The sequence below is a fragment of the Canis aureus genome, chromosome 19 (assembly GCF_053574225.1).
Source record: "Canis aureus isolate CA01 chromosome 19, VMU_Caureus_v.1.0, whole genome shotgun sequence".
Lineage (NCBI taxonomy): Eukaryota > Metazoa > Chordata > Mammalia > Carnivora > Canidae > Canis > Canis aureus.
The window spans coordinates 17,020,449-17,035,916 of NC_135629.1; the positions used below are offsets into that span (position 1 = coordinate 17,020,449).

The 15,468-nt window shown below is 34.4% G+C and overlaps 1 protein-coding gene across 1 annotated transcript in view; it reads right to left on the reverse strand.

Moving 5' to 3' along the window:
• The window catches only part of CNTN6 (contactin 6), a 275,835-nt gene that overhangs the window by 67,171 nt on the left and 193,196 nt on the right, over window positions 1–15,468 (reverse strand). The window contains exons 8-11 of the mRNA XM_077858034.1: window positions 12,155–12,339; window positions 8,361–8,497; window positions 6,723–6,852; window positions 4,543–4,693 (exon numbers count right to left, since the gene is read on the reverse strand). Coding sequence (XP_077714160.1) covers window positions 4,543–4,693; window positions 6,723–6,852; window positions 8,361–8,497; window positions 12,155–12,339 — 603 coding nt within the window. The remainder of the gene's footprint in view (window positions 1–4,542; window positions 4,694–6,722; window positions 6,853–8,360; window positions 8,498–12,154; window positions 12,340–15,468) is intronic.

Consider the following 15,468-nt stretch of genomic DNA (forward strand, 5'->3'; position numbering starts at 1 on the left):
AACATTTCCTATTAAATTCATGAGGTGATCCCTGAACAGGTAGCCAGCAGTCACTGAGCACAAGGAGATAAATCTAGGCCTTTGATTTCTGTCAATTCATTTGCTAAGTGGATCCATGAGGAAAAAAAAGAAGAGATTAATCAAATTTAGCAGATGCAGAATTGATTCCCTCAGTTGCCTAGAATACCTTGCAGAGATAAGCTTATTCTGTATTCATCTTGCCTTTCTGCGGCAAAATTTGTGGTTTTTACCCTGGCTGGTAGCGGTAAGAATGTGTAGCTGAGATTTACATAAAGATTAGTTAGGATCCCAGCAATAAATGCACCCAGGGCCAGGAAAGAACACAGATCTCCTAGCCTTTCCATATACGCTGTCTTTTGAGTCTCACACAACCATATGGGAGAGAAAAGTACTATTTTCTCCATTTTTCAAGTGATTTGACTGCGGACTACTGAAGGTCAGGGACTTGCTAGAAGTTATCAACTGCATGGGAAGTAGGGTTGGGACTTAAACCAGATCTTATGACTCCCAATAACTTAAAAAAAAAAAAAAAAACCACTTTCTTGTGAAAGGATATTATGTGTCACGTTTTTGGCTAGCTTAACTTTTTACCCACAACACCTAGTATAGTATTTGGAATATAATAGGTGTTCATTAAGTATTTATAGAATGAATGAACACATCATGGGCCTATCAATTATTAAGTAAGTTCTGGGTTTAACTGCAAAATGTCTTGTCAGGTAAACAAACAAAACAAAGTAAATTTTAACTTTCACTGATTTAGCAACACATAAAATATATATTAAATGTCTGTTATGTCCCAGGTTGGAGCTGGGTGCTAGGCCTATAATGGTGAAGGAAAGAGTGGTGCTCACTACGCTGTTGTGCTACAGTCCAGCTGCCAAGGCTCTCAAACCTCTGAATCCAACCACTCAGATCATTTCAGCTATTTTGACAATTTATAGCAATCATCATGTCTGGCTCAATCACTGGGTCACCTGAGGAAATCAGTGATATATATATATATAATTAAAACTATGATTATAGCTACAATTTTAACCTGGCGCACTAATGTTTTGCATTGATTTCTAATATATAATCTCTATTTTGGCAGTTACTGCATGGGTATAGTGTTTAAATAAATCCAGAAAACAGTGACCTCAAAAGAAAAAAAAAAAGAATGAGCGTACGCCAGTGGTTTTATCCAAGGTCACACTACTCAACAGTGATACGACTGGAATCAAAATCCCTGTTTTCTAATACCCAAGGCAGGGCCCTTTGCAATACATCCTGCTTTTCCCCACAGGAACATACCTTTTCTTCTTCAATTTAGGTGCTATTGCTAAATGACTTGTAGCTGCAAAAGGAATGAAGTAGATGTCATAAGACCATACATTCCCAGCAGGAAACCAGTTAGCCTTTGGACTCTATAATGCTATCTCCCTATTTTCAGTTGTAGGAAAACTTTTCTACTTGGACAGCCTGCCATAAATACAGGCATTTCTAAAGACAGTAATCATTAAATAGTCCAGACTTCATTTGTGGCACATGGACCAATAAGAAACATGCTAATTAAATTCAGAATTGTTGCTTGATCTGAGTTGCCAATACATAAAATTAGGTAAGTCATGTGAAAACAGTCCTGCAAAAAATAATCAAGGATGTTCTCTATTATCTGTTGAGTGGAAAAGATCTGGCAACAGAGATGGGCAACTTGGTATAGTGTCTCAGCTTTATCATTTATTACCTAGATGATGTATGCTGTCTCAATACATGTAAGAGTGGAAGAGACTGTCAAAATATATATATTGACACCATTTTTTTATAAGTAGGCAATACACTAAGGTTACTTTGAATAGGCTTCTTTAGAGTCCTTTCAACCATCTCTAGGTAGTTACACTTTATTGGAAGCAAGAGTTAGTGACAATGAAATTTCAAAGTAGACAGGACCATATAGAAATTTTATAACAGAAAGTAAAAATGTGCATTTTCCCACATAGGTATTTCCAAGGTCAAGAACTAAAAACCATTCCTACTTGGAATCATTGTAAATATTTAAGTTGTTTTCCACATGTGAATCCTTAAATCTTTCTATGTATACAACTGTGCCATGTTTTAACAGAGGTAGGAGAGGGTAGGCATCATATTTATTTTTCTATTTAAGTGAAATAAGCAGTCTGGTGTGGCATTTAAAAATGCATACTGGGACTCAGTGTTGTGTCTTTGAGTTTAGGATCTGGTTCTATAAAATTCCTTCCTTCTTTCCCCCCTCCCTTCTTTCCTTCTTTACTTTTTATCACGACTCTAAGTTTTATCTTCAACTTCTTTGGAAATTCCCATGATTAGACTACAAAAAAAAAAAAGGCATTAAGTCAACACAAATAGAAGCATAGGTGCCGCATTTCCCAGTAAGCAGCATGAAACCATGCACTTAATGAAACCAGTCTGGTCAGAAGGCATTAGAAGAAGGGACAGGATAGGAATCATGCAGAGACACAAAGTCTCATGGAACTGGCTGTGCGACCTTTGCAAATTACTGCTTAAGCTAATCTATAACTGGCAAAGATATATGTTTGTAATTACTATGTACTTCTGGGACTCAACTTTCTTTTTTTCTTCTTCAATTTTTTTTATAAACCTGAAAAGCCATTTTAAAAGCAGTTTCCCTAATACTCTACAAAACTTTTTTTCCCCTCTCATTTTCTTATTTTAATTCAAATCCTCTTCCCTCTCTTTCTCTTCCCCATGTACATTGTATTTGAGTCTTTAAAGGTTATAGAAAGTAAACAGCAGTCACTCCTGCTACTTAGGTGAGGACTTTGAGTCACTTTTGGAAATGAAGTAATCATTTTATCTCAACTCTCAGTACGGACGGCTGTTTGATACTATGATATCTCTTGCGTTTTCCTGTTCTACAGCAGTGCCTTCAAATCTCAATTAGATTTTAGAAATCAAAGAGGAAACATTTAAAAGGAATCCACATCCAAAGCTGTTGAGGATACTTGCCATGATCTCCTAGGTAGTCTATACAGAGGAAGGAGCCCAGTCAGGGCCAGGCAACAGATTTCCCTTCATCTGTCTTTTCTCCTTAGCTTTGAAGCTTCTGTTCTTATGTCTTGGGGTATCTCCTCCAGAAGAGCTTTCCCCTAAAGCTGGTGACACCTTAGGTAGTCATCCTTTTTGACACATTCATTCCACTCAATATTTATTGAGTTCAGGTTCTATGTCAAAGGCACAGGGCATGCACAGATAAATTTGACAAAATCCCTGTCCTGGGAAAACTTCACTGTAGGGCTGTAGAGCTCACTGGAGACAGGAGAGATAGTAAGGAAAGAGAGTGCTCTAGATAAGTCTTTCTCTTGCATATTTTGTCATGTCAGGAGAGGGTCTTCAAGGCACCAGATATAATCCTGATAGCACTCTATACAATCAGCATTGTTTATTTGTTTTAACCCCCTTTCCTCTCTCCCTTGACCACAAAAGAAGTCCTAGATCAGAAATAACAAGAGAGCGCCCCTGTATACAGCCTTTGGGCATTTTTACTGGCTCAGAATTCCAAAATGGAGATTTCAATTTTTTCTTGAAATGTTTGAAGTTGTACAACTCTGTCTGAAGTTCTACTTTCCCACCAAAAACATCTGCCTGAATTTGGAGTGGCTATCTAGTTTGGTGCAAACTCACAGCTTTGACTTGTAAGACTGGCAGACTGCCATTTTGCATTACACTTCAGCTGTCCTTTCTTATACTTGGCCTGTCTTGTTTGTTTATATTACCTGCCTGATTAGCTATGCATGTCCATTAATAACACATGATACCGATAAAGAGCTTACTGAAACACTTTCACATATTCAGCACAATGGCTCATTCACAATAGTATTCCATTGCACATTTGATCACACAGTAACATACATGGGTCATTGCAATAGAGCTGTAACTACAGACTAGTCATCCCTAGGCACACAGGGTTCTATAGTAAAACTCAATAAAATATATTCTAAAAAGAGAAAAACACCTGTTTTGCTCCATCTAAACTCTCCTAGAAAATATGCCAGTGCTGATCCAGGATTTCTCAATCACATCCAGAATAGAAGGAAACCTCTCTTCTTTCTCTACAGGAGCCTCTCTACCATTTTTTTCATGTGGTGAATTCATTTTTGTCATGGGGTGAACACCTGTGTGACTATTTAAAAACCACAACACCAGGTGTGTGTGTATAAGTGTCTCTCTCTTTTGTGTAATGCTCTTCTCACTGATTTCTCAGCAGGCTGGGTCAGGAAAAATCTTCAAGCTGAATATAGAAAAGGTCTTAAAGGATTTTAAAAAATATATTACAAATGCATGCACAAAGTATATTGCAGCAAAATTATACAAATAGGTCTTAAGTTTTTAAGAATCTTTAGTTTTTACTATTATGTGGCAATGTTTGATATCTCTGAGTACTCAGTTATAAGCTTATCATAAAGGAGAGAATTTTAGACTTAGATTTGGAAGACATTGTATTACAAAATAGTTCAAAATATAACACAAAAGAGATTTATTTACCTTTTGCTTTGTCTCAGGCTCTCCATTCCTCTTTTCCAGGAGATAACTGCCCTAGGAAAAGCATTTGGCTTGCATTCGATAGTAATATCCCCACCAACTTGAACAACTGAATTCTTTTTAATGGGATTTTTAGAGAAATCAGGAGCTGAGGCTAAAAATAGAATTAAAAACAAAACTGTTAAGTTACTCACTTAATTAACATGTGGTAACGTGACAATGTGGTATACCAGACAAAATTTAGTATTTGTACCCAGAGCTCTTCTTCAAGCTGTTTTGCTCAGGTTGTCCTGAGGCCAGTTACAAACTTGGCATTTGGGAGTTCTAGTTTCATTTGAAAAATGAAGATGACAGTAGATATCACCTCAGAAATTTACTGTGGAAATTAAATGAGAGAACATCTATAAAGAAGTATAGCATACTGCTGGGCACAAAGTATGTGTTCAATAAATGTAATTCATTTTTGTTTGGTGCAAGTCATTGTGATTAACAAAAGCAAGTTACAGGGTCACATTCTCAACAGTGCTTACAGTAAAGAGGTAAAGATAACCATGGTTAACTTCCTTTTTTATCCACCCTTTTTAACCATGGTCATATTTACCTCTTTATTATAAACAATAAGAGACAGAAGAAGGGATTTTAAGCCTGATGAGGGAAATCACCAAATCCATTTCAGTCACTGTAATGATCTTAAATGTGAAATATAAGATACCGCTGAATTAAGTCAAGAATACTCTATCACTATGTCAGATTTCTTCAGGCAAGCCTTTAATCAGCAAAATGAAAATACTCTGCCTTCTGTAGAAGCAGGCGGACTGAGAAAAAACAAAAAAAAAAAAAGTCTATCAGTTTCAACTTTGTCCCCACTAAATAAATGTTGAACAAATATCAGTTCATGAGAGTGAGAAAGTTTTAGACTGCTTGGATGCATCTAATCTTTCCAGCTTCATGAATGTGGGAACCCACGTGTCCAGTGCCTGTCCCCAGTCTAGTCTAATTAAGCTGAAATTCTTTCAGATATGCCATACTCTTTTGTTTATGGGCATTTAAAATATTGTTCCTTTGCCCTTGCACTGACCTGTACATGCCTTTCCTTTGGATCTCAGCTTAAAAAGAATGTCCTCAATTTAGGTTATGTTCAACTTGCCATGAAGTCTGACAACTACTCAGTTGTTGACCATAATAATCATATTTTAAAATTTAGTGCCTTTTTTCTCAGTGAAGCTACAGGTTCTATGAAAGTAAAAATCACTTAAGTATTGATAATTATATTTTAATGCTTAGTACACATAAATGTTCAATAAACAGTAGTGATTCAAAGAATAAACAAACAAATCAATGTTTATTGTCCATAAGCTCATGGAACCTTGTTGCTTTGCTTGATCCTTCCTCTTTTTCATCTCCTTTCTTCTTACCATTAAGAAAATTTTGTGGTAAAAGACACTAATGGGTTATTTATTGTAATAGACACCACTGAGATTATCATTCTCAAACTTCTATTCCCAATTTTTCACTGTAGGGACTTATCTGCCCAGCTTACTGTGAGGTCTGGGTGGTCATGTGGCAGGGTTCTAGCCATTGGCATAAAAGGATTTTGCTGTAAGGATGCAAGGAAATTTTGCATTTTCTAATGACAGGGATAGATTTGGTCACTTTTGTCCCTACCTTCCCCATCTCCCGTAAATATGGATTTTATTTCTGTAGCTATAGCAGTCATTTCCTCAAGGCTATAAGCATGAGGGAAAAGGATAAAGAATAACATCATCAATCACAGTGCCATGGCTCAACGACCACCCCTGATCCTGTTAAGAGATAAAATAAATATCTGCTTAAATCATTAAAAATTGAGATTTTTCTCTTCTTTACTTTTAACTGGCAGATGAAAACATTTCTAACGGATAATTTTGAATTCTACTCAAAACATCATGTGCTAGGATCAGCTTTGGAGGAGCCCTCTCCTGGCTCGGATGTACCCAAAATTGTACTCCACTGGAAGCCCTAATATATTGCTCAGATAGAATAATAATGATCACCCCACATTCTTTTAAAGTTAATTTAGACATTTCCCATTATTTCAAGGTAAGGCACTCTCTAATTTACATAAAAATTTGATTCCTATTATGTATAATCATCACTTGCTAAAATGTCATTTTAAGTTTTTTAGTTATAAAAAAATGACTTACCTAATACTCTCAATTCTGCATTTGCATAAATTATCTGATATTTGTTTTCTGCAGCACACTGGTAGACACCAGAATCTGACACATTCAGCATAGTTATGATAAGTGTCCCATTTTCTATTTGAATTCTTTCCTAATAAAAGAAAAGTCATGTGAAGATGCTAGTATGTTAATGTAGGCATACTCTTAACCAGAATATATTATTAAACATTTGTGCATATCTATAAGATAGGATATTTTGGTGTATGAGAACTGATGTTTATGAAGATGACACTTAATATACTGCAAGATTCTGAACAGATTTTGAAGTTAAAAAAAGAAACATCTTTCATATAATTTTAGTGGTTAGTATATTTAATGTTGTCTCATTTCTTTGAAAATTGGCGTTGTCTGCACAGAGTGTGTGCTTTCTGTTATTTGGCATATAAAATAATTTGTAATATTGACCATTCCAATTACTGCAGAAAATACGGTTAGTAACAATGTTAGACATGAATATAATGGTTAGAAATGTCTTTGGCTTTCCATCGTAAGGTCTCCAAAAGACTTGAAATGTGATGACTTGATAATATTCTAATTGAGTCAGAAGTTGGAGAAACTAAATTCTCCTTTTCCGCAGCCTGCCATAGTATGCTTAAACAGCCACAATCTGTTACAGAGTCCCATTTGGAGTATAGAAATACAATTTTGAGTGCATACTTAATGAAATAGTTTAATAGAGCAAATATAATTTTAAAAAAATATTTCAGTATACCTATTACCATCCTTTAAGGATAATAAAAGTTGGCTGGAGGAAACAGAAAATGCTCTATGCAAAAGGTATTCAGGAAGAAAAGTCCATTAGAACCAAAACAAAGAACGGCATTATATTCAGCTTCTAAACACCAGATGTTCTTTGTGTCCCTAGCTGTGCCCACAAGTCCAAAGTAAAAGGGAGAATTAACGCAATTATCTGAATAATTTGATGAAAAAATGCTGTCTCATTTTCAGCATACTGTTGAACAAAAATAAGCTTTAGACTGAAAAATGTGGATAACTGCCTTAATCCTCCATTTCCAATTAGTTTAGAGCCATTAGTTTTCTTAAAAGCAAGATACTGGGTAATGTTTAAGAGCTTGGATCCTGGGATCAGACTACATTTAGAATATAAATTCTAACATTTACTAGGTGCTGTGTGACTTTGGACAAGTAACTTAACCCCTCTGAAACCAGTTTTCATCATCTATAAAAGAAATAATACTAGCATTTCTCTCATAAAATTGCCATGAGGACACAGTAAGATAATGCATGGAAAAACATTAACATAAGATCTGGAGCATACAAGAGTTTGGTGGGTGTTAATTATGATGATGATGATGATGATGATGATGATGATGATATCTGAATGTGGATCTATCACTGACTGGTGTGTGACCTTATGCAAGTTGTCTTCTCTACCCTTGATTTTCCTTATTTGAAAAATGGGGATAATATTAATAGCTACTTTGAGTTTATTTAAGTATTATATAAGTTAGTTTATATGAAGAGTATACTACATTTCCTAGCCCCTACTCAGCATTCCATGAACATTAATTGTTGCTGGTAGTAACAATATTTCCCTAGGAGAATAAGTGAATTCTTAATATCAGCTTAGATACTTACCTCTGGGTTGAGGCGTTCACCATTCTTTAACCAGGTGTACCAAGGATTTGGCTTTCCACTAGCTCTGCATTCCCAAAACAGACTGTCATAGATAGACAGGTATGTATTTTGGATTTTTTGTTCCCATTCTGGTGGGGCTGTTTCAAAAATAGAGAAGAACAACTACTTGGCAAGTCAATTATTCAAAACATTGTGCAACATTCCAAGATCTATAGAAAGCAGAAGGACAAAGCTAACTGGATCCAACAGTGCTGCAAATACATGTCTTGAGGGAAGGGAAATGCAGGAGCCTCATTGTGGACCAACAGAAATCTTGATATAAATATCAGTGGTCCTTCAGCATAAGATAAATGTTTGCCATTTGTCATTTTGATGCACCTTTACAGCAACTTGGGAGTTGTGGGAAAAGGTCCAAATGCAGAACAAGGCCAGAGAATAATTTCATGTAAATATTAGTGCATAGGTCAAGTAAGAAAATGTATACCAAATCTGAATCCACTGTGGACCAAGGCCCTTGATTATATTTGGTCTGAACTAACTAAAGTCTGTCTATATCAGACATAATTACAATTTAATAGTTTGAAGCACAATTCAAATATGAGCCTTTTACATATTAGTAGGATTATGGTCCAATTTTTTTTTATCTTAGGTAAAACATTGACAGACAATGAGTACTAAGGCACTTACATTAAGTTGTTATTTAGGTATAAGATGGTATGATCCTTGCTACCATTGATAGAAACAGGTGGGGTGTAGATTTAATGTTTTAAAACTAATATTTTTTCCATAAAGATGATATGAGGGTGCCGGGCTGTGTCATTTAATCCCTTTCTTTTAGTCAGGTCTGTCCTCAGATATGTTAGGAGCAGGTGAAATTTCCTTTGTAACTGCAGACTATTACAAGCTAGATGTTTTATATGTCTCATTGCAGTTGATTCTCCCTCCAATCATTTGTAGAGGATTTTTGCAGGGATGTTAGATAACTTGCTCAAGAAGATATAGTTAAAAAATACAGAAGTCAAAATTTGAACCTCAGAAGCAGAGCGTAAATCAAGGGGCTGTGTTCGGGCTGTCTCTTTGGGAATGCCAGCCCAAAGGTAAGGTGTCAGGAAAAGGAATAGTCAACAGGGAAAGAAAGAGCCAATGCAAGGATCAGTTATTGGTTGGCCACCAAATGGGCCACTGTTACTCTATCTTCTGTGAACTTCGAAGGGGTCTTAATAACTGTCTACCTAGGAAAGGAAGAGGAAGCATTTGTTCACTGGCTCCTGTCCACAGTCATTCAAGGGTAGTATAGGCATTATGTATGAGCATATCTAGGTTGTGGGTATTTATGTGCTGAGTTTGTTCTCGAGAGCACAGAAAACTGGAAGAGGAAATCAGATGGACTTTCTGTGGCACCTGAAATGAGACTCTATCAGGTTACACCTACAAAGAGCTGCTCACTATAGCAGTGGTTGAAGTAAGAAGTGGGATTGAGAGTTTTTGAAATGTTATACAAGTATGTCTGACTTCCAGGGTTTTCCCACTGCAACGTCTGCTTCACCAAGATAAAAGGTCCTTTAGGGAGCTGGTTGCTGAGAAGAAGGAATCGTGATGTTTCACTGTAGTAATGACTAAGCCTGGGATTGCCATCTGTGGGAATCAGGATGACTTCCAGTTACAGAACATGCTTATCACTGTTTTAAGGGACAAATCAAGGCAAGACTTAGAAGAAGTAGATGCATGGATAAAATGGAATCATGTTTCTAAACGTTATTACCAAAATTTTATAATTTGAAGATGATTGTTTAGAAATTGTCTTAGCATATGTTTGACCTGGAAGAAGAAATTCATGCTAACATATAATTCATATTGCTTAATAAAAGTTGAATTATATATGGTTTGTTGCTTAGGGCAGTAATTATAATTTTAAAACATATTTATTTAATATGTAAATTCTTGGGATTCTTCAAATTGAAAACCAAAGTTTCACACAGTTAATTCATGAAAGGAGTTAGGGTTTCAGTTCAATAGACAGGTTTGGATTTTAGACTTTATTTTTTCCCTACTGAATGGTTATGGAAAGTTCCTTAACGTCCCTGAATATGTTACATTTTCTATAATGATATTAATACTTTAAGAATTTCTTTTAGAGGTTATAGAGATACGATATAGAGGGATAGGGTTCCAAATTATAACTTAAACACAGCAATATAATAAACCTGATTCTGTTCTTAAAATTTTTAGGTCTTATGCAATTCTCAGGTAATTGAGTCAATTACTCAATTGCTCCTTTGGGAGCACAATGACAAATAAATTAATAGGTGAGCAAGAAGCATAATATTTGTCCTATTGACCAATTATTCATTATTACTCCACAAGGATCATTTGAACTCATTAAATGGCTAATGACACGTGTTTCTACTTCTTACTATTGTTAACAATTACATGAATTAATATTTGTAAAATTTGCTGTGTAAGTTAACAGTTTCTGTATATATATGGGAGAAAGTACTTTATTATTGACTTCTGGTTAAAGATACCCTCATTTTCTGTTTAATCATGTAGTTATATCTTTGTCTATTTAAGAGAAAAATAAAATATCACTAAAAATTTGCAATGCCTTTAATACTTTGGTGATTAAAATACTTCCAGTCACATCCTTACTATTTTATTTACAATGGATGCTAGATTTGAAATAATTCTTATATATGTGTGTGTGTGTGTGTATATATATATATATATATATATATATATATATATATATACATAACTACAACTGTAGAGGAATAATCAGCAGGATATCATGTTCTATATATAAAATAGTACTTTCCATCCAAGGTTAAAATAGGAAATTCTAAAGGAAATGGAAAATAATATAACCAAGGCACAATATGTTCTCCCCACAGGATACTCAATCACCATTCCTATTAGGTAATTACAATACCTTAGACTTTTCCAGTTATGAAAAAAATATGTATTTTCTCCAATTACTTTATCGTTGATTGTAAACATGTCACAAAGAAACATGGCAAATAGGAAAGTATTTTTGGTCATGTATAAATACAGTCTTAAAACATTCTCCAATATGGATGTATTAAATTTAGCAAAGAAGTTAAGAATATTTTAACTGCACCAAACATTTTGATAATTCTTGGGCGTATTTTATCGTTTATTTGCTGTAGAAAAAAAAAGAAGAAGAAGAAGCAAATTTTATGCAAGTGTGTATTTTGGCCTGGATAAACGAAGACATGAAGACAATTTTTATATAATATATGCTTTCATTTGAGATTCTGGTAATTGAGACAAACATGTATTTTAAGTAAAGTAATGACTGTATTTTTCTATTATGCACATATGAATAGACAAAATCTGGAAAATAGAAACAAATACTGAAAACTACCATTCAATATTATGTTTCTCCTGTCATTTTTTCCCTTCTTTTGTGAATTTTACCTGGAATTATCATTAAGATTCTCATGGGCTGTTGCTGAATGTTTTATGGGATGTATATTGGATTCTATGGCACTTTGTGTTATAAAGTTTTATAGCTTTAATGTGACACTGCTGATACTTTCAAGGCAATTATAATAAACACTAGCATGCAACAACCATGATGGAATTAAAGCTATATTTTAAAAATGGTCATTCCTACCTGTCCATCATTGTATTAAATATCCTAATCCAGACATGTGTCTTCTTTATTTCTCCTATGACACTCTTCCACAACATGCTAATGACTTTCACTACTTACTATGAAGGAAGGATATTACTGAATATTTCATAAACTTTTTGAAATTCTATTGGCTTACCATAGAAAATGAGTTGACCCTTTGCAAGGTTTCTCCCTCGAAGGTTGCCTGCAATACACTCATAGAAGCCTTCATCTTCCTGTTGAAAGTTCGGGATTTCAAGAATAGCTTGGGATTTGCTGTACTTGACTTTCCCTGGCAACGGGTTTCCATCCAACCTCCTCCAACTAATATCAGGGACTGGACTAAACAGTTATACCTCATTAGAATAGAAGACAATTTAGTCTTTATGACAGTAGGATAAAAGAAGAGTGTCCTTAAGAATAATTCTCAAGGAAAAATTTTCCATCGATCTATTATATTGTGACTAGTTTTCAGATCATGCAATCATTCACCATCCATTCATACAGCAATTTATAACACTTTATTAAGAGATGTGCAAGTCATGGTGCTATAATCAGGGAATAAGTCAATGAATAAAATAAACCTGTTTTCTGCCCTCATGTTGCTTAAAGACCAGTGGAGAAACATACAATAAATAAATAATAAAAAATAATACATCTGTAAATTGCAGTAAATGAAACAAAGGAAACAGGGTGCAGAAATAGGAACAAGATTATATCAATGTATACATGGTGGTCAGGAAATTCTTTGTAAGCATGTGACATTTAAGAATAGGCAAGCTTTTTCTATACTTATAGATGCTAAGACAAAAATACAGATTACTCTATGGCTAATTTAGCAATAACAGATTACTGAAGATATATGTGATGAGTGAGCTAGATTATCATGGGGGACCAGTACTATAAAATAGACTTATATAAATTGGGGGTTTAGATTTCATGATTTTCAAAAGAATGCACTAACTTATAGCTTATCTAAAACAAAAATAACAAAAACCCTATAAAAGTTAATTTTATATTGTACCCTATTCCTGTTAGAATTTGTGGAGTTCCTTTATTTATAGGTTTAACTTAATCTGATATCTAGTATCTTCAGTCTAGTATGAATATCTTTGAAAATAGCAAAAATATATTTATAATGTCTAAACCTAAGTGCTAATCATTTCTCTCTGCTTTTTACAAGGAATGGGCAAACTAGACCACTTTCAAATTATTTAATGATTCAGAATTCGCCTAACCATTCTAATAATTATTGGTTGCTCAAAATTCAGGTGACCTGCACCACACAGTTTCGAAATGTCTGCATCCTATTACATGCAGATTTTTTTTCGATAATAATAAGGGATGGACTTAGAAATTCATGATGAGAAAGACCTTATTTCTACAGATAAAAAGACAGCAGGGTCTATGTAAAATTAGAGCGGGAAAGTATTTCCTAATAAACTAATCACTTATAATAACAAATCCCCAATCCATTTACATTAAACATCTTTCCTTTTCTAGTGTCAAATCATTCTTCATTCTCTTATAGATTTCCAGATGATTTAAATGTTTCTATTCTAAATACATTTTAAATTAATAATAATAAAAGTAAATCATTTTATAAAGCCAGATTATAAACTTTATCAAAGATACAGGATTTCTACAAGTCAACAAAAGTAAAGTGGGAATTATCTAGTCAAATGCAAAGTAGATGACAAAGATCTGTGGAGTTTGAATGGTAAACTACAGAATATTGGTGATGGTGACTTAGTAAAGGCTTTAAATAAAGCAAAACTGATATAAAGTCCAAGGATTTTTTTTTTTTGGCAATGATGACCCTTCCGTGCAACTCAAAGATAGACAAAATATAGAAAGTCATACATGTGCTCCCATATTTGTCAGGAAACATCCCCCAATCGCTGTGTGATTTATTTTTCTCAGAATTAGTATATAGTTACAAATGTAACTTGAATTTGGTTAAACACAAAATAAAATAATTATTATAATAAACTTAGTTTTTTAAAAAAACTAAGCCTTTTATTTATTTATTTTTAAAGACTTTATTTATTAATGAGACACAGAGAGAGAGAGAGAGGCAGAGATACAGGCAGAGGGAGAAGCAGGCTCCATGCAGGGAGCCCAACGTGGGACTCGATACACGGTCTACAGGATCACACCCTGGGCTGAAGGCAGCGTTAAAGCGCTCAGCCATCCGGGCTGCCCCAAAACTAAGCTTTTTAAAAAGCCTTGCCACCAACCACAAATTTAGGTTGACATTTTAGTAGAATGGCATATTCTCGCCAACTATTAAACTCAGATAACTGTTTTTTTTTTTTTTTTAAGATTTTATTTATTTATTCATGATAGATACAGAGAAAGTGGCAGAGACAGACGCAGAAGAAGCAGGCTCCCGGCAGCAAGCCCGATGCAGGACTCAATCCCAGGACTCCAGGATCACACCCTGAGCCGAAGACAGACACTCCCAGATAACTTGCTTTCTTATTAATTCATATTAAAGAATACAAAACTACAAATAAAAATGAAATTCTAGGGGCATCTGGGTGGCTCAGCCATTGAGCATCTGCCTTCAACTCAGGGTGTGATCCTGGGGTCCTGTAATCAAGTCCTGCATCAGGCTCCACATAGGGAGCCTGCTTCTCCCTCTGCCCATGTCTCTGCCTCTCTGTGTGTGTCTTTCATAAATAAATAAATAAATAAATAAATAAATAAATAAATAAATAAATCTTTTTTAAAAAGTTACGTTCTAGAAGAAAATTGTTCACACAGAAAGATTTTCACCAAATTTGGTGAATTTTAGAGTCTATACCCTATCATAAAAATTTAAATATATATATATAATGCATATGTAAAGATATTTAAGGTTACTATCGATGAGTAGTAAAAATATTAATGCTTTCAATTTTCGTCTTTCTGCTTATCTCGATTTTTCATTATTTTCCTACAAAAGTCTGCATTACCTGTGTAATACAAATTTCTAAGAAAATTTATTCTCAAAGAAAAATAGAGACTCTGATACTTTTCTAAATTCATGACCCTTTGTTATTTTTTATGACTGTGTATCTCTGAGGTTTGTAACAAATACATGTAAAGTAACCAACTAAAAAAAGCTTTTAAACTAAAGCATTAAGACAAAAAAATCAGTAAAGACTGAGTCTATTTCCTATAGTTGTATCATAGTTCATTATTTTGATTATGAAGACAGAAGTCAATTTTTGATATCACTAAATATCTTAATCTCTGAGTCAGTTTCACATTTAATAATAATTGTAGTAATATCACAATAGCTATTGCTTATTAACCACAAACTATGTGCCCTATATTATCTATGTGTACAACATGCATAGATAATTGCATTTACTTTTCCTACAACTAAGGGTGGCAGAACTAGGATCTGTTCCCAAGTGTCCTTGCCTCAAACGCTATGCATTTAAACATAAAACAATACAGATCCCACAGCTATTACAAGAT